Source organism: Gorilla gorilla, chromosome 18 (genome assembly GCF_029281585.2).
Source record: "Gorilla gorilla gorilla isolate KB3781 chromosome 18, NHGRI_mGorGor1-v2.1_pri, whole genome shotgun sequence".
NCBI classification, from domain to species: Eukaryota; Metazoa; Chordata; class Mammalia; order Primates; family Hominidae; genus Gorilla; species Gorilla gorilla.
Window position 1 is genome coordinate 37,227,025 of NC_073242.2, and position 20,101 is coordinate 37,247,125.

At 44.8% G+C, this 20,101-nt stretch overlaps 1 protein-coding gene across 2 annotated transcripts; it reads left to right on the plus strand.

Moving 5' to 3' along the window:
• The first annotated feature begins 3,525 nt into the window (after positions 1-3,525).
• AHSP (alpha hemoglobin stabilizing protein) lies at positions 3,526-19,428 on the plus strand. 2 transcript variants are annotated; one of them, XM_063699790.1, is made up of 5 exons: positions 3,526-3,640; positions 13,490-13,546; positions 18,406-18,587; positions 18,761-18,839; positions 19,083-19,419. In XM_063699790.1, the coding sequence occupies exons 4-5, from the start codon at positions 18,765-18,767 to the stop codon at positions 19,314-19,316; spliced, it is 309 nt and encodes a 102-aa protein (XP_063555860.1). In that variant the 5' UTR covers positions 3,526-3,640; positions 13,490-13,546; positions 18,406-18,587; positions 18,761-18,764; the 3' UTR covers positions 19,317-19,419. The 2 variants fall into 2 exon arrangements, with proteins under 2 accessions (XP_063555860.1, XP_055221964.1); XM_055365989.1 differs by having other exon boundaries at positions 3,553-3,711; positions 19,083-19,428.
• Positions 19,429-20,101: the final 673 nt, after the last annotated feature.

Below are 20,101 nucleotides of genomic sequence, written 5' to 3' on the forward strand. Positions count from 1 at the left end.
ACAAATGGCCTAATCACAACATTTCTGTAATGTTGTCTAAATTCAGGTACTGGTTTGAATAGAGGACAAAAATAAAACAAGGTTTGAAGACTAAGTGCTTTAAAAACATATTTATTTAAATAGAGGCAGGGCCTCCCTATGTTGCCCAGGCTGCTCTCAAACTCCTGGCCTCAAAAGTGATCCTCGGGCTGGGCGTGGTGGCTCACGCCTGTAATTCCAGCACTTTGGGAAGTCGAGGCAGGTGGATCACTTGAGGTCAGGAGTTCAAGACCAGCCTGGCCAACATGTTGAAACCCCATCTCTACTAAAAATACAAAAATTAGCTGGGCGTGGGGGTGGTGTGGCCATAATCCCAGCTATCCGGGAGGCGGAGGCAAGAAAATCGCTTGAACCGTGCAGTTGTCATTAACTCCGTGTTTGTTATCTCTTTTTTACCAATGGTTTGCCAGTTTCTTCTACAAATATCTGTTGCTACCTATGTGCTCATTGGGATAGTGAGCAAAAACAAACAAGGGTCTTGGTCTTTTGGAACTTATATTAGGGAAGGATATTGATCAAATCATACAAATAAATGCAAAGTTGGAACTATTTCAATTGCTGTAGAGGGGTACATGTTATTTAATATGAGGACTTTTAGAAGGAGAATTGAGCTAATCAGTGGAATCAAGGGAAACTTTTTTGTTTGAGATGGAGTCTCCCTCTGTCACCCAGGCTGGAGTGCAGTGGCACAGTCTTGGCTTACTGCAACCTCCACCTCCCGGGTTCAAGTGATTCACCTGCCTCACCTTCCGGAGTAGCTGGGGTTACAAGCATTCACCACCACACCCAACTAATTTTTGTATTTTTAGTAGAGACGGGGTTTTGCCATGTTGGCCAGGCTGGTCTTGAACTCCTGGCCTTAACTCATCTGCTCGCCTCGCCTCCCAAAGTGCTGGGATTACAGGCATGAGCCACTGTGCCCGGCCAAGGGAAACTTTTTAACAAAAATTTAAGTTGGGGTCTCTCTGTGTTGCCCAGGCCTCCCGCCTCAGTCTTCCAAAATGCTAGGGTTATAGGCATGAGCCGTTGAGGCCAGCTGGGAAACTTTTTTTTTGAGAAAGTGTGTATTTAGCTGAGATCTAGAGTAAGAGTTAACTTGATTATGATGGGAAAATAATTTTCTGGAAAGAAGGAGCAGCATGTCCTGAGTGGGGAGGGAGCATGGTACCTAACATCCAACAAAGGCTGGTGCAGCAGAAGTCTAGAACACGAGGGGCATGGGGAAAGGGCTGCTAGGGAGTTAGGGGCCAAACTGCAGGACATTGTAGGCCAAGCTCTTCTTCATCCTTAGGGTTAAGATTTATTTTTTATTCTATCAATCAATCAATCAATCAATCGATCGATGAGACAGGGTCTTGCTCTGTCACCCAGGCTGGAGTGCAGTGGTGCAATCATAGCTCACTGCAGCCTCAAACTCCTGGGCTCAAGTGATCCTCTTGCCTCAGCCTCCCAAGTAGCTGGGACTACAGGCATGCACCACCATGCCTGGCCAACTTTTAAAATTTTCTGTAGAGATGGGATCTCACTATGTTGCCCAGGCTGGTCTCCAACTCCTGGCCTCAAGTGATCCTCCCACCTCGGCCTCCCAAAGATCTTGAGATTAAAGAATATATTGGTATATGTTGGAGTGGCACTTTAGAGAAGTAGTTGAATAAATTTAATTTTTTTTTAAAAGACAGGTTCTCTGTCACCCAGAGAGTGCAGTGGTGCGATCACACTACAGTCTCACTACAGCCTCAACTTCCAAGGTTCAAGCGATCTGCCTCAGCCTCCTGAGTAGCTGAGACCACAGGCGTGTGCCACCATGGCTAGCTAATTTTTGTATTTTATTTTTGTAGAGACAGGGTTTTGCCATGCTGCCTAGGCTGGTCTCAAACTCCTGGGCTCAAGTGATCCACCCACCTCAGCTTCCCAAAGTGCTGGGCTTATAGGCATGAACTGTGCCTGGCAGAAATTTAATGTTTAATTCTTATTTTCCATTTAGCTTATAACACTGTCAATAAATTATCCTTTCAAAATAATTTTGAGTTTCCTGGCACAGTGAAAGATCAAGCGTTGTGTTATATTTGAAAGGTTAGCTTCTGTGAGTGGATAGGACTCTGGGGCAAACGTCTATGAATTCCATCAGAGGGCCTTACTGTGAATGTAGGTTCTGTCCAGGAAGCTGTCCAGGAAGCTGTGAGATCTTGGGCAAGTTACATATCTCTCTGTCTTTCAGTTTCTTCTTCTGAAAGACGAAATGGTAATGGTAAAATGGAAATAATACTAGTACCTACCACACAGAGTTGGAACGAGAATTAAGAGTCATGTCTTGGCCGGGCGCGGTGGCTCACGCCTGTAATCCCAGCACTTTGGGAGGCCGAGGCGGGCGGATCACGAGGTCAAGAGATCAAGACCATCCTGGCCAACATGGTGAAACCCCATGTCTACTAAAAATACAAAAATGAGCCAGGTGTGGTGATATGTGCCTATAGTCCCAGCTACTTGGGAGGCTGAGGCAGGAGAATTGCTTGAACCTGGGAGGTGGGGGTTGCAGTGAGCCGAGATTGCGTGACTGCACTCTAGCCTGGGCGACAGAGCAAGACTCTGTCTAGAAAAAAAAAAAAAAAAAGTCATGTCGTATGTGCAAAACTCTTAAAGTATTTAGCACGTAGTACATACTGTTTAAGTGTTGGTTCTTATTCAGAGATAATGTCAAGTGTTCAAATGTGAGGCCCTTGGCTCCAAGTGAGGCAGGTGGCCCTCATGACTAGTGTCACTATATAATTTATTGTGCAAACCAGGACTTTTGAGAGGGTCATTAAAGGAAGCACTGGTAATAATTGTGTTGGGAAAACAGGTCTGCGGGAAAACAGGTCTGCAGTGAAGCTGTCTCGGGCAAATGGGAATATATGGTCACATTATTTATGAACCCACTGCAGCTCTACTGCTCACCATTGTCCACCTTGACCTCTCCCTACTCAGAGACTATGACAGTCCCTGTTCGTTGTAGCATTTACTTAACTCTTAGCCTATGCTGTCTGGAGCCAGTTTGTATTTGCTCTTGTTAGGTACAGATGTCCTGTCTTCCCAAGTGGACTGTAAGTGCCTGAGGGCAAGGACCCATCATACACTTCCCTGTGACCCGAGTGTGCAGATAGGTGGCTTGACAAAGAGATGAGTGATAGTTCCCCTTTCTCTATGGCTGACTGCCACCGTCACTACTTGAGACCCTCATTACGATAGTTACTACTGTTACTATTTGAGACCTTCACTACGACAGTTACTACTGACTACTTGAGACCGTCACTATGACAGTTCCTACTGTTACTACTTGAGACCTTCACTTTGACAGTTACTACTGTTAGTACTTGAGACCGTCATTATGACAGTTGCTGTTACTACTTGAGACCATCACTACAACAGTTACTATTGTTACTACTTGAGACCATCATTATGACAGTTACTACTGTTACTACTTGAGACCGTCATTATAACAGTTGTTGCCATTACTCTTTAACACCCTCATTACAAGACTGAATGAAGGGATGAACATAGACAATGAAAACTTAAAGCAAAAAGGAAGGGTCCAGGGGAAGAAGAAGAGAGCTCCCTGCTTCTAGTGAGCAAAGGCAGCCCTTGAGCTTCCACAGCCCTTCGTATTTGTTGGGTAGCAAGAGCAGGGAGGAGGAGGTAATGATGGGTTGGCTGCTTAACTGATAACAGGTTCATAATATTATTAACAGGCTTCAGATGTACCTAATCCCAAGAAACACTGTGCTTGGGGCATGACTGCCCTCAGCATTCCTTCTGGGTGGCAGATGCAGTTTGTCAGTTAGCCAACATTCTGCATTTATGAGAAACAGTTTGTTGTTTACTCATACAGCCTCCAGTGGTATACTGAGTTGATCATGACCCTCATTCTTTCGGCCTGTAACATTTCTCTCTCATGAGGTCTCTTGAGAGCCTGCGCCTAAATCCTGTCATTTGACAGTGCAACTGTCTCTTGTTATAGTTGGGGAATTGGTTCCAGGACCCTGGAGTATACGCAAACCTGCACACACTCGTCTTGCAGTTGGCTCTGCATATATGTGGCTTTTGCAACCCTCTGTTACTGTATTTGCTTTTTTTTTTTTTTTAGATGGAGTTTCGCTCTTGTTGCCCAGGCTGGAGTGCAGTGGCACAATACAGTTCACTGCAACCTCCGCCTCCTGAGTTCAAGCGATTCTCCTACCTCAGCCTCCCAAGTAGCTGGGATTATGGGCATATGCCACCATGTCTGGCTAATTTTTGTATTTTTAGTAGAGACGGAGTTTCACCATGTTGGCCAGGCTGGTCTCGAACTCCTGACCCCACATGATCCACTCGCCTCGGCCTCCCAAAGTGCTGGGATTATAGGCATGAGCCATTGCACCCGGCCTGCTGTATTTTCTTTCCTTTTCCTTTTATTATTTAACTGAATAAGAAAAAATGTTGGTATCCTTTCTTTTCTTCTTGCTCTGTTCTCCCCTCTCTCCCTCCCTTCCTTCTTTTCCTTTCCTGCCTCCCTCCCTTCCTTCCTTTCCTCCTTCCCTTCTTTTTCCCTTCCTTCCTCTCTCCCTTCCTCCCTTCCTCCCTTCTTCCTTTCCTCTTTTTGGAGATAGTTTCACTCTGTCACCCAGGCTGGGTGCAGGGGTGTGACCATGGCTCACTGCAGCCTTGACCTCCTGGGCTCAAGTGATCCTACCATCTCACTGCCTGAGTAGCTAGAATTACAGGTGCATGCTACCACTTCCAGCCATTACTATATTTTTGATCTATATTTGGTTGAAAGAAATCTACGTTATAAGTGGACCTGCCCACTTCAAACCAGTGTTGTTCAAAGATCACCGGTATATCAAGCACGGGGCAGAATACTCCAAGCTCTCAGCCCCTTGACTTTCCCCTAGTTGATTTCGCCCCTTCCAATCTTGCCTCCTGTAGTCACTCTCCACACAGCTTCCAACTCTCTGGTTTACAGCCTCTCAGTGGGCTGGGCACAGTGGCTCATGCTTGTAATCCCAGCACTTTGGGAGGCTGAGGTGAGTGGATCACTTGAGGTCAGGAGTTTGAGACCAGCCTGGCCAACATGGTGAAACCCCATCTCTACTGAAAATATAAAAATTAGCCAGGCGTGGTGGCACTAGCCTGTAATCCCAGCTACTTGGAAGACTGAGGCAGGAGAATCACTTGAACCTGGGGGGCAGAGGTTGCAGTGAGCCGAAATTGTCCCACTGCACTCCAGCCTGGGTGACAGAACGAGACTCTGTCTCAAAAACAACAACAACAAGAACACCTCACAGAGGCTTATCATTACTTTTATGGAAGGAGATTGCAACATTCTCCTCCAAACCCTTCAATGGCTTTTCTTCATGCTTGAAAATAAAACCCGAACTTTTTGTCAGAGCAAACAAAACTCTGCAGATCCGGCCCTGCCTGATCTCTTGAACCTCACCCCTGCCACTCATCCTGTCGCTTCCCCTAACGATCATAAGATCCAGGAACACTAATCTATTTCCAGGGCTTTGTGTCAGTGCCTGGCACAAGGTAAGGTCCAAATACCTATTTGTGGAAAGAATAAATTTTTATTTTTTAAAAAATAGAGATGGGGAGGCCGGGTATGGTGGCTCATGTCTGTAACCCCTGCACTTCGGGTGATTGAGGCAGGTGGATCACCTGAGGTCAGGAGTTTGAGACCAGCCTGGCCAACATGGTGAAACTCCGTGTCTAATAAAAATACAGAAATTGGCTGGACGTGGTGGTACGCATGCCTGTGGGCCCAGCTACTTGGAAGGCTGAGGCAGGAGAATCACGTGACCTGGGAGGCAGAGGCTGCAGTGAGCCGAGATCATGCCACTGCACTCCAGCCTGGGTGACACAGCCAGACTCCATCTCAAAAAAAAAAAAATTATTTCAATGTCAGAATTGTTAGATACATTAAAACACAAGTCTATTATGTAAAAGGAAAACTCGAGGTACAGAAAATTATTCACTGAATTAAGTGTTACTAAGATGAGTATTGAGCCGAAGAATCACTTTAGGACATTTTTCAAGGCAGAGTAAATATTATCAAATAATTTACTTAAGAAAACTACTAAAGTGCATGATTTTTGTTCTAATATGAAAACCTAAGGTCATCAAGATACCTTGACCGCTCATCCCCTGACTTCATGAAAGAATATGGTCTTTTCATCATTCTCAGAGACCAGATGTTTCCTGTCACCACACATCACAGTCTCCATTAGGTACTTTGTATGTCCAGAGTAGGTTAAAGCTTTATATTTAATACTTTTGAAAAAGAATAAGATAATTTAATCAGCTATATCTTATACATTATCACAGGCATGAAGGAATTGTAGAAATGCTTCCACTCATCCTGAAAATGTTTCTGACTTGTGGAATTGATAGAACAGCTAGTGAATTAATTTCCAAATTAAACTACAAAACTTTTTTAAAAACCCATTATTCCCATTTTACGGGTAAGGAGATCTTAGACAAGAAAGATTAACAAAAACAGATTTTTGGGGCCAGGCATGGTGGCTCAGGCCTGTAATCCCTGCACTTTGGGAGGCTGAGGTGGGCGGCTCTCTTGAGGTCAGGAGTTCGAGACCAACCAGGGCAAAATAGTGAAATCATTTTGTATTTCCCTATGAAAAATACAAAAAATATTAGCTAGGCATGTTGGTGCATGCCTGTAATCCCAGCTACTCAGGCGGGTGAGACACAAGAAACCTTTGAACCTGGTAGGTGGAGGTTGCAGCAAGCTGAGATCGTCCCTCTGTACCCTGGGTGACAGGGCCACACCCTGTCTCAAATAAAACAAAAAAACAACAACAGATTTTTGGCCTCTTGCATCAAAAACCAACAATGACATAAATGAGCTGCAGTTCGGGACTGGCTCATGTTCTTAGAACTTAGCTCCCTCTCTACAACTTAGCCCATGACCCAGCAATTATTTCCTTTCCCCACATGGCCTTGGCACTGGTCAGTTTCTGGCCCAGTGAAGTCCCCTTTCCAGACTAGAGCATTTACCCCACCTCCTGATACACTTCCTCCCCTTGCAGGCGATCCCTCATAGACCAAAATGTAACACACCCACCAGGCGCCTCCCTGTTGCCGGGCTGTGGAACTCAGTGACTGTTAGGACGGCCAGCAAGTTTATGGAGGGAGGCGGCCAGGTCAGAGATATGGGCTTGGGATCCTGTGACCTCACTTCCCCACAGAACTGCAATTACACTTTCACCTGGGGCAGCAATGACAGTACACACTTGGGGAATTGAAAATATTTTTTGTTGCGGGAAGTCAGGGACCCTGAACGGAGGGACTGGCTGAAGCCATGGCAGAAGAACATAAATTGTGAAGATTTCATGGACATTTATAAGTTCCCCAAATTAATACTTTTATAATTTCTTACGCCTGTCTTTACTGCAATCTCTGAACATAAATTGTGAAGATTTCATGGACACTTATCACTTCCCCAATCAATACCCTTGTGATTTCCTATGCCTGTCTTTACTTTAATCTCTCAATCCCGTCATCTTTGTAAACTGAAGAGGATGTATGTCACCTCAGGACCTTGTGATGATTGTGTTAACTGTACAAATTGTGTGTAGAGCATGTGTGTTTGAACAATATGAAATCTGGGCACCTTGAAAAAAGAACAGGATAACAGCAATGTTCAGGGAACAAGAGAGATAACCTTAAACTCTGACTGCCGGTGAGCCAGGTGGAACAGAACCACATTTCTCTTCTTTCAAAAGCAAATGGGAGAAGTATCGCTGAATTCTTTTTCTCAGCAAGGAACATCCCTGAGAAAGAGAATGTGTCCCTGAAGGGAGGCCTCTGAAATGACCACTTTGGGGACAGCTGTCTTTTACGGTCGTAGTGGAGGGATGAAATAAGCCCCGGTTTCCAGTAGTGCTCCCAGGCTTATTAGGACGAGGAAATTCCTGCCTAATAAATTTTGGTCAGACCGGTTGTCTGCTTTCAAACCCTGTTTCCTAAAAGATGTTATCAATGACAATGTGTGCCTGAAACTTCATTAGCAATTTTAATTTCACTCCAGTCCTGTGGCCCTGTGATCTCGTCCTGCCTCCATTTGCCTTGTGATATCTTATTACCTTGTGAAACATGTGATCTCTGTGACCCACACCCTATTCGTACACTCACTCCCCTTTTCAAAATTGCTAATAAAAACTTGCTGGTTTTGTGGCTTGAGGGGCATCACAGAACCTGCTGACTTTTGATGTCTCCCCTGGACACCCAGCTTTATAATTTCTCTCCTTTGTACTCTTTCCCTTTATTTCTCAGACTGGCTGACACTTAGGGAAAATAGAAAAGAACCTATGTGAAATATCGGGGCTGAATTTCCCCCAGTAATTTTTGAAAAACTTTGTCCCAGTTACAATTACCAAAAACAATGACAACTTCCCTGCAGCACCTCCAGAGAGATGGCAGTGCCTGGAGAGGCTTTGCTTTTCCATGATCCTTTGAGGCAGACAGGGGCTCTCCTGGAGGAAGCAGAAAATGCGGAGTCTGAGACAGAAGGGGATGACAATGAAGCGCAGTGGGTGCTGGATTCTGTGCCTCCTGGGATGTGTTTTTGCTGAAACTCTCATTTTCTGTTACTCCCCAAATTCTTTAAATGAACAATCTTTGAATTATAAATAGATAAATGGTAACTTGAGAAGGATTTGTCAACAGATTACAGTGCCAGGAAGAACGTGAGGTTCAATATTGACAAAGAAAATAGAGACATCTGTGTAATTCAATGCAAGTTGATATGCACATGTAGATTGCATATGTATGTGTGTGTGTGTGTGTGTGTGTTTTGAATACATGTTTTATCAAAATGTAGCTCATTAGAGTTAGACGCTAAACTGAGCAATATTCATAGAAGACACAAAGACATTTAACAAGGAATTTCCCCTCCCACACACACAAGCACCAAGTTTATGTAGTTGAGAGGGAAATTCTACTGATAGAATAATCAATAAACTAATGCTAGTTAAACTACTCAAGAGTTATAGAGAGGTAAATCTTTCCTAAGATAGTTTTTAGGAAGGGTATATAAAGGTGATACCAGAACCTTGCCTAGATTTAGCCATATAGAATACTGTAGACAAATAGGACATATACTTTTTTTTCTTTTTTTTTTTTTGAGACGGAGTTTTGCTCTTGTTGCCCAGGCCGGAGTACAATGGCACGATCACAGCTCAGCACAACCTCCGCCTCCCGGATTCAAGTGATTCTCCTGCCTCAGCCTCCCGAGTAGCTGGGATTACAGGCATGTGCCACCATGCCCAGCTAATTTTATATTTTTAGTAGAGACAGGGTTTCTCCATGTTGGTCAGGTTGGTCTTGAACTCTTGACCTCAGGTGATCCACCCCCCTCGGCCTCCCAAAGTGCTGGGATTACAGGCGTGAACCACAGTGCCTGGTGACATATACATTTCAGAGTAAAATATTAAATATTAGAAACTATTGCATCAATATGTTAATGCATAATCAATCGCCCTTTATGTTATGAAGGTAAGTATGATTCAATATTAAGAAATTCATTGATGAAATTAATCACATTAATAGAATGAATGAGAATGTCATGTGACTATGTTCATCAATGCAAAAAAATTGGCAGAATTCTACAGAAAATTATGTTTAATAAATTTAGTAAGAAATTGGTGTAAAAGATTTCTGAAAAACATGAAAATAGACTTATACAAATGAAAAATAATGACACCAAATGTTTGGGTGGGAAAATTCAACAATATTGAGAAGTCATTAATCTTTGAATCAATTTATATGTTGAGTTTGACCCAAATATAATACCATGTACTTGAGTTCTGAAGATTTAAAAAACGTATTGCTATGTAAAGTAAACAAAAAAAATCCATGAACAATTTGAAATGGAAAAAAAAAAAGAGTGACTTCCCTTGTCATATATTATTAAAACATGGGGATCTGGCACGGTGGCTCACGCCTGTAATGCCAGCACTTTGGGAGGCTAAGGCAGGCGGATCACCTGAGGTCAAGAGTTTGAGACCACCCTGACCAACATTGTGAAACCCCGTCTCTAACAAAAATACAAAAATTAGCCAGGTCTTGGTGGGCACCTGTAATCCCAGCTACTCAGGAGGCTGAGGCAGGAGAATTGCTTGCACCCGGGAGGCAGAGGTTGCAGTGAGTCGAGATCACGCCACTGCAATCCAGCCTGGGTGACAAAGCAAGACTCCATAGGAAATAAATAAATAAATAAATAAAAAACATGGGAATTAAAATAGTGTACTGTTGATTCATGAATAGAAATAGAAATGAGTGGAATACAAATTTTAAAATAGAATAAAATATATGAAAATATTTTACAATTTTAATTACAAGAAGACAGCAGTGACAAAAGTAGAAATGTGGATTTGGGGTGTCTCACTGGAGACCACAGCCCATAAATATGTAGCTAAGCCTTTGTCTCCTCATGTGTTTTGTTGCCACAGAGATGGTGTTTCCACAAGTGCAGGGAGGGTATTCAGCCTTTGAATAGAGCAGCTGTGGCTGTTGTCTGATGGATAACATTTTTACGGGCACAATACACACTGTAACCTGTTTTAAGAGCCCACAGCCTGTTTTCTGGTGAGCTGAGATGTGGCTGCCTTCAGTAACACTTTATTGCCTGCATCTGACCCACTTTCTCTGGGTACCTTAAAAATAGTCACATACTGTTTTAGTAATTCCTTCAGTTGGTGACTTGCCTGGTGTGAGACTATCTGGGAACCCCTCCTACCCAAGCCCACAGGTGATAACAGTCTGTGAACAGTCCAGGGAGAGACCAACTGCTCGGGGATGCTGGAACAGTGTATGAACAGACTATGTATGTATAAACTTGTACCCATCATTCAGCTTTGGCCAATTGTTCAAACCATGTTCAAATAAGATAAATGCCAATTGTAACCAATGCAGCTGTTTCTGTATCCCACTTCTGTACCATTTTCTGTATGTCACTTTCTTGATTCTGTCCATAAATCCTCTCTGACCACACAGCAGCATGGAGTTTTTCTGAGCCATTCTGGTTAAGGGAGCTGCCTGGTTTGCAAGACATTCTTTGTTCAATTAAATCCTGTTCAACTTAATTTCCCTAAAGTATTTTTTTATTTTTTACTTATTTTTTTTAAACATTACCAAGGTTAACAAGAGCTTGGAATACCTTAGGTGGGAGGAACATGGTAGGTGATGTTTTTGGGAGGATGAGGTGAGGCCAGAATGGGGTTCGAGGGCCAAAGAGGGACCTGTGTGAGAGGCTGATGAGGGTGCTGTTAGTAACCGGGCCTGTTATATGGGAACAGGGTTATTACCCCCATCAAACATGAGAGAAGGGGAAAAGTTCTTAAAACACAAGCAGGAGGTATTTCCCTCCTACTTTTTATGTTTCCACAAAGAGCCAAAAGCCAAGTATATGGCTTCTGTCCTTCATTCTCACAGTGTTCAGAGTAGCCAGCCATGTCCAGTGAAGAGGGTTCAGGTGCATAGAGCAGTCTTCTAAATACTAATCTACATCTTTTTCCACTACAGAATTTTTATCAAGTCAATTTAAAAAGTTTTGGTTGATTAAGGAAACGTTTTTAAGGCCTGGTGCAATGGCTCATGTATGTAATCCCAGCACTTTGGGAGGCCAAGGTGGGCGGATCTCTTGAGGTCAGGAGTTGGAGACCAGCCTGGCCAACATGGTGAAACCCCGTCTCCACTAAAAATACAAAAAATAGCCAGGCGTGGTGGCAGGTACCTGTAATCCCAGATAATCAGGAGGCTGAGGCCAGAGAATCGCTTGAACCTGGGAGGTGGAGGTTGCCATGAGCCGAGATCGCGCCACTGCGCTCCAGCCTAGGTGACAGAGCGAGACTACATCTCAAAACAAACAAACAAACAAAAAACCTTTTAAAGTATATAAACATTAGTTTCAAAATTCTGGTTGGCAAAACAACTATGTCAAGTTCATGAAATATAGGGGAAGTTCCAATGAAGTGTGAGAGCTAGAGTTACTCCCAGAGCGAGCTTCGGGGCTGCTGTCCTGTCCTCAGGGTGCTACAGTCTTTCTAAGCTACATAGGTCACACATGGAGCTGACCTTTCAAACACACTGTTGCTGCTGTGTAAGAGAAATAGGGGACCTTTAACTCTGCTCCTCTGGATGGAAAGAAGGTGTCTCATAGGTCCTATTTTCCATACTAGATGTTAAGTACAGTCGCTATAAGAAGGTCAGTTTCAAATGATTTGCAAAGCACATTTACAAACTCTTCAACCTCAGGAGCATGCCCCTGAATACTACAAATAAGGGGGTTGGGGAATCACTTTGAAAGCAAAGGGGGTGAGGCCTTTCTTTTCAGTGACCAAACAGGGTCCCTTGTACAATTCACAGATCCAGCTGCCAGCCCAGCCCGCACCTTAACTGGTTCCTGTGGGAACCCCAGCTCAGTTTGTCTCCAAGATGCCCCCAATCCTCCAGCCTGGATGCTGCCTCCAGGGTCCACCCTTGTGGGGTTTCCCACTGAGACCCCCCTCACCAGAGCCCAGAAAGAGCCAACCCAAGCTCAGTCGGCAGTGGTTGCTCACTCCGGATGATCTGTCTGCTCTGCTGTCAGTTACACCACTGCTGTCTACTCTCAACCAAGTCTACACCAAGAGACGTCAGCAGCTCATGCCCAATTATGCCTTTCGTAACAACCCCCCTGCATCTCACCTGTCTCCAGCTCCCCACATCCCTTGAAGCTTGGTTTCCTTGATCAGGATTAGGGGTTTTCAGTGTGGCAGGGACTCCTGATAGTCGCAGAATGGCATCTCTGAGGCCAAACCATGTCTGAATTGACACTCCATGTTATCTAACTTTTTCACTCTCCTCTGCTCTGCAGTGTGGGGTGGAGTTCCCCAAAGCAGAAGCAGTTGTGAGAATTCAGCTGTCTCCTACTAATCCAGGTATTTCAGAGACCCCTGTAGTCAGAACACCATGGTCCCGAGATGAGCAAGAAGAACCCTTCCAATGGGTATGCGGTCCTGGGAAGTTTTAGAGAATCAAATTCCAGATCTTTGAAGTCCATACTCACTCATTCTCAAAATCAACTAGGCCCGGAAACGGTGTCCAGGGGAGTCCCTGCCCCTGGGCCTTTCTCATATTTCCTTCCTTCTCCCAATTGCCAATCTCACCTGCCTGAAATTTACAAGGGGCGTTGTCCCAGACCACCAGAATAGAGACCCTTCAACAATTCCCTCAATTCTATGCCATCCATCTGATTAGAGGATTTATTTCCAATACAATTGGAATTTCTGTTTCATAAATATTTATTAAAATTTGAAACATTCACTTTGGTAAACTGCATTTTACTAAATATGTGTCTATATATGTTATATATATATATATATAAATTTCCTCTTGAATATATATGTCAGAGCTGTCTATCCATGTATCTATACAGAGAGAGAGTGAGACAGAGAGACCAACAGAAAGACACAGCACATGAGAGAAGTTGCAAGTAAGTAGAATGGGAGTGAACAAAATACTCACAAGCACAAAAGCATGTAAGTTATCTTAGGATAAAGTTAAGTGGGGATAGTGGAATAGAAATACAAGTTCAAGAAGTAAAAGGCATGTTGTAAAACTCCCAGCTGCTAAGGAAAAACGTGTTTGGTTTTTAAAAAAATATATAGTGGTCAGGGCCAAATCACCACCCCATTAACATTGTGTTGGACACATTCAAAAGAGCGATGTGCGGTTTGTTTAAATGTGTTTGGATCCTGTCACAATTAAAAGCCTTTGCTATGATTTAAATGTATGAGGCAAAAATAAATGTCTACAAAACTTGTGTGGGAGTATACACAAAGATTCTTTAGAAGGATTGGATGAAAGAATTTGAAGACAGTTAAAGGAAAGAATATCTGAAAGTCTAATCCCTAGCTGACATTACTTTTCCTCCTGAAACATGCAGTGGTGCTGCCCAGGCCTTTGTCTCCATTTGTTCTATTTACCTGTAGGAAAATAAGACTTGGTTCTCATCATAATTTTAGCAGTCGTGACATACATGGCCTCAAGGAAGTCCCAGAGGATGTTTTTGGCTCCAGGAGCCATTTAAGGGATGTTTCTTTCCAAAGAAAATGTTCATGTCATGAATTTTATTCCACTAACATAATCTGAACATACAGGTCTACCTTTAAATAATGGGCCAGATGACACCTGTTTATCTAGGAGTGCAGTCTTCTGTCAGGGCAGATGTCCTTTCTACTGTGGAGAATTGCATTCTGAGACCCTATGAGTCTGAGCATATCTGTAAGGGGCTGCTGCTGTCTATTATTAGGGCGGCCTCTTTAGCTTTGGCTCTATACCATGTGGCTTGAAGATTTTCCTTGAATTTGACCTGAGCCCCTGACCCCACCCACATTGCTGGGGAGGAGGGGCCCGTTCTGGACTCTGGCACCTGTAACTCCTGACCCCCGGTCTTGCTTGCAGCAGAAAAGGAGAGGCAGAAGAGGGAAGTGCACACTCAGCCACTCTGGGCATCCTTCCTGGGTGGACGGGGCCCCCTGCAGGGCCTGCTCTCACCTACCCAGGAGCACAGCTGATCTCAGCTGGGTCTCCCTCAGCACACTCAGGATGTGTGGGGCAGGTGTCTGCGAGTCCCCGGGGGACTCAGGTTCCTGGCCAGTCTCACTGCCCCCTGCCCCAGCATTGAGACCCTCATGTGGCTGCAGATGTGGCTGGTAGTGCCAATCAAGGGAGCCTCTGTCTTCCCAAACTTAAATTTCCCCTCCCATAACCTATAACTTCAGCCCCCTCCATTTTCTGAGCTAAGCTCCAATTAGTGAAAACAAAGTCAAGTGGGAGTCAGGGGACAGGAAAGTGGCCCAGGGGTGGGGCAGAAGAGGGGGAAGGGACAAGTCTCTCTCGAATGGATCCAGAGTGAGCTCCTCCCTCTTGCGAGTAGCCATGCTGCCAAGACGCTGACCTTCAGATGCGCAAGGCTCATGTCTCCTCCCCAGCCCTGGGACCCTCTGGAGGCTGCAGGTCCTGATTGCTGTGCCAGTCACAGCAGGAACAGGCCCCCAAAACGTCACATCTCCAGGAAATAAGACCAAGGTTCCACCTAACCAGTTCAGCTCTCACCTCCCTCCCAAAATGTTCACAGGGGAAACCATGGGCCAAACTATGTAACATGAAATCTACAACCTTTTTGCCCTGACTCTAACCTGGTACTGCCACGAGCAAGTCAGGGTTTTGCGTTGACTGAGAGTGGGATTTGGGTCATCAATTCCAATCAGATTTCTGGAGAAGGCTCTTTTTTCCCTAATGGTTGAGGTCTTCATTGCAGTCCTCTCGGTGGAAGGAGAGGCCTTCCTGGAAGTCCAAACAGTTCTCTTTTCCTCCCTCTGGCTAATTTCTTGTTCAGCTGAAGCAGAGCCTGCCTCGATGAGGGAGTTCCTATTAGGTTTCTTAATTTTTAAGAGACATCACCAGAAGTGAATTCCTCTGTAAATCAGCAGTGCTTTATTTTTCTGTTGCAGAATGAGTTTGTGATCCTGGTTTTCTACAATTCTTTAGCAAATGTGTTTTTGTAATCTCACGTTCAACCCTTCCTTTATTGATGTATCTAGCATGCTGAAAGGGAATCAGTTTCCCCTGCTATTCTCAAGACACTGGTTGGGGGAGGAGACTTCAATTCTTCACTACATCTCACTAATTTTACTCTGCAATTCATTATAGTCCAGGTAGTTAGATTAGTTCCAACTGTGCCAGGAAATTTTGAGGAATGAATAAAATTAGATTTTTTTTCCTTTTTTTTTTTTAAAGATGGGGTCTCACTATGTTGCCCAGGCTGGTCTTGAACCCCTGGGCTCAGACGATCCTGCCGTCTCTGCCTCTTACAGGCATGAGCCACTGTGCGTGGCTTCAATGTTAGATGTGTTCTTGGCAGCATGGTCTTCTAAGCCATCTGAGGCAGCACCATCTCTTTTGAGTTTCCTGGCATGTACCAGAGACCTTCCTGAAACTTTTCCTTAATGAGCTTTGGAAGGGCATTGGGATCTTGATCTTTCCCATCTGGCAATGAATTATTTTTAAAGAAATATTTAAGAAAAATTATTTAGAAGTGAAAGGATGTAGGAGACAGTCGGCCTGGTGTGATGTGAGAAAGACTGGACCTGGTGGTCATTGCTGGCTTTCAAGCTGGAAAGGGACCAGGAGTGAAAGAATGTGGGTTCTTCTATAGACTAGAAGAGGAAAGAAAAAGAACTCTTTTTCAGAGATTCCAAGGGGAACACAGCCTAGAGGACAACTTAATTTTAGCCTAGTGAGTCTCATTTTAGATTTCTGACCTCTAAGTATGTAAGATAATAAATTTATTTATTTATTTATTTAGAGACAAGGTCTCACTCTGTCACCCAGGCTGGAGTGCAGTGGCGTGATCTTCGCTCACTGCAGCCTCTTCCTCCTGGGTTCAAGCGATTCTCCTGCCTCAGCCTCACAAGTAGCTGGGATTACAGGTGCATGCCACCATGTCTGGCTAATTTTTGTATTTTTAGTAGAGAGGGGGTTTCGCCATGTTAGCCAGGATGGTCTCGAGCTCCTGACCTCAAGTGATCTGCCTGCCTTGACCTCCCAAAGTGCTGGGATCACAGATGTGAGCCACTGTGCCTGGCCAGTAACACATACTTTCCACCCTATATAAATGAAAACATGTTCACATTGAAACCTGTACACAAATGTTTATAGCAACTCTATTCACATTTGCCCCAAAGTACAAACAATCCAGATGTCCTTCCGTGGCTGAATGAACAAACTACAGTGCATCCATACAATGCAATGTGTGCACTGACACTTGCGACAACTTGGATGGAGCTCAAGAACATCATGCTGACCAAAAAAAGCCAGTCTCAAAGGTTACATACTGTATGATTCCATTTATATGACATCCTGAAAAAGGCTTAACTGTAGTGATGAACAGATAAGTGGTTGCCAGAAGTTACGGGTGAGGGTAGGGGTGGCTACAAAAGGGTAACGTGAAGGAGTGGTTTTTGGGTGACAGAAACATTCTGTATCTTAACTGCGTTTGTAGTTACACAAATCTGTTATAAAATTAATAAACTAGGCCAGACGTGGTGGCTCACACCTGTAATCCCAGCACTTTGGGAGGCCAAGGTGGGTGGATCACTTGAGGTCAGGAGTTCGAGACTAGCCTGACCAACATGGTGAAACCCCATCTCTACCAAAATACAAAAATTAGCTAGGCGTGGTGATGCATGCCTGTAATCCCAGCTACTTGGGAGGCTGAGGCAGGAGAATCGCCTGAACCTGGGAGGCAAAGTTAGCAGTGAGCTGAGATCGCATCACTGCACTCCAGCCTGGGCCACAGAGTGAGACTCCCTCTCAAAAAAAAAAAAAAATTTTTAATATACTGTATACCAAAAGGAAGTCAGTTTTGCTGTATATTGATTAAAAAATGCTACAACCAAAAAGGCAAATCAACAAAGCTTTATGAGTGTATAGGCACCTATGAATGTTGGGTTCTGAATGGAAAAAAAAAGTGACAGGAAATATACAATGTTTAATGCTGGTTACTTTGGAGGGGGCAAAAATGATTCAGTTTTTCGGTGTACGTTTTTGTATTATTTTAATTATTTCAATTAGTATATAGTGATTTTGAAATTTGAGAAACATCTACTGAAAATGGAAAATACCTGGAAAAATATTTAAAAAGAAGAAAAAGAGTATTTCTGCTTTATTGGGTACCTGTTGACAGGGTAGTAAACAAGACAAATCCATCTCCATTCTTTTTTTTCTTTTGAGATGGAGTCTCGCCCTGTCACCCAGGCTGGAGTGCTGTGGTGTGATCTTGGCTCACTGCAACCTCTGCCTCCTGGGTTCAAGCGATTCTCGTGCCTCAGCCTCCCAAGTAGCGGAGACTACAGGCGCCCGCCACCACGCCCGGCTATTTATCTCCATTCTTATGGAGCACAGCGTGGTGGAGTTCAGTCCACACGCTTACAGGTAGCTTATCTGCAAAATGTGTCTAAAAAGAAATTTTATAGGATAAATATTTTGTACATGTTTGAAACAGTGCTTGGCACAAATGAATAAATGTAATGCAAGCTGCTATTAATACATCATCTCCGAATTGGGAGAATCATTGCGATCACATCGTTGTGATTACACAAAAGCCTCTGTCATGTAATAGGGCTCAGTAAACGTCAATTTCCGTAGCATTTCGAGCCTGGATACTGAGATATGGGGCAAAAGGCAGGGACATGCCCCTGGTTTGGCTCTTGCCTTCTTGCATTTCCTGGGTTTCCTCATTTATCTTTTTTTTTTTTTTTTTTGGCCTTGTTATCTTTCTACCTTCAGGGAAGCCTCTCCCTTCTTCTCCTCCCCAGAATGACCTATCACCCTCCTTCAGGACCTAGATGCAGGGCGTTTCTATCTTAGGCTGACACTTGACTCCTTGCCTACATCTATAGCTTGGCACAGAGAGATTCACGCACCCTCAAGAGTGTGGGTGAGACATATACAGCCTGTTAGACCTGAAGGTGAGCCCAACCTGGGAAAATCGTGACCTCAGAGCAGGGCAGGATGTGAAAGGTTTTGGAAAGGAGGTGGCCCTGCAGGGCAGGAGGGATTTTTAAGGGGAGGGAGTGGGTTGGGGGAAATACCCAGTGAGGAGGGAAACGGATATGTAAATTCTACCCTTTTCTCTACCCAGGCAGATGGCTCTTCTTAAGGCCAATAAGGATCTCATTTCCGCAGGATTGAAGGAGTTCAGTGTTCTGCTGAATCAGCAGGTGAGTCCAAGCTTTCCATTTCAAAGGACTGGCCTGGAGACTGGGGGGTGCCGGGGAAGTGGAGGAAGAGGATAATTGGAGCTGGTGAAGTAATGGTGGAGTTGACGGAAACAATGAGAGACACGGAATACAATGCAGAGGAAAGAGGATGTGAGAGTTGGTGCTGTGGCACTATTCTGGTATTCCCGAATCCCATTGCTGACCACATTCTCCCATGCCAACTGCCTCTCCGCAACCGCCCAGGTCTTCAATGATCCTCTCATCTCTGAAGAAGACATGGTGACTGTGGTGGAGGACTGGATGAACTTCTACATCAACTATTACAGGCAGCAGGTGACAGGGGAGCCCCAAGAGCGAGACAAGGCTCTGCAGGAGCTTCGGCAAGAGCTGAACACTCTGGCCAACCCTTTCCTGGCCAAGTACAGGGACTTCCTGAAGTCTCATGAGCTCCCGAGTCACCCACCGCCCTCCTCCTAGCTCAGGGACCCAGCCCCTCCTCTCTGAGAAACTCTGACCTTCATGTCCTTAGGCTGTGCTCCTGCCACTCTACCCTGACACCTCAATAAAGACCAGTGCTGGTTTTGTTGGACTTCCTGGCTTCTCTTTCATGGTCTGTCCTGACATGTGGAGGCACTCAGTCCCTTTCCTTCCGCCCTCCTTCTTAGATATGCTCTTGGAAGCTTAATTCCTTACAGCAGAGGTTAGCAGCCTTGAGTGACCACCGGGCAGCGATTCTAAACTAAAACAGGCTGAACGAGGGCCAGGAAGGCGGGACTAGGGAGAGTGCAGAGGCGCAGGGGAGGGGGTGGCAGAAACAAGAAAGGGGGATAGAAGTCCTTCAGACATTGTCCTGTGACCTGCTTGTCGAGGAGGAAAACTGTTGGAAGTCTCCCAGTCTTGTTCATCCTGCGCCAGGTCCACCGCCTCGACTTTTCAATCCCCTGTCCTTAGCCCCAGCTCAAACTACATTCTACGATCTTCGGACTCTGACTACCGCAAAATACCTCCCCGGAGCCCCAGGCATCGCAGGAATTTAGAGTTGGAAGGGATCCTGGGAACCCTTCAGCGCGCCCCTTATATTTCAGGCGGGGAAGCCGCTTCCCTTTGGCTCCAACATCCCTGGGCGCAGATGCCAGGATTGGGAAGCAGAGGAACCCGCCTTCCCCCCACCCCAAGCTTCTCAGATCAATTCCCGGTCTAGCTCCCTTTCTCCCAGACCTCCAGACTCGAAGCCTCTATTTTAGGGCTCTGGGCGGAACCAG

Bases quoted from the DNA above. Each gene is read 5' to 3' on its own strand.
- AHSP (XM_063699790.1), top strand. From the start codon at position 18,765: ATGGCTCTTCTTAAGGCCAATAAGGATCTCATTTCCGCAGGATTGAAG. The intron at 18,840-19,082 runs GTGAGTCCAAGC...GCAACCGCCCAG, and splicing joins GTGTTCTGCTGAATCAGCAG to GTCTTCAATGATCCTCTCAT.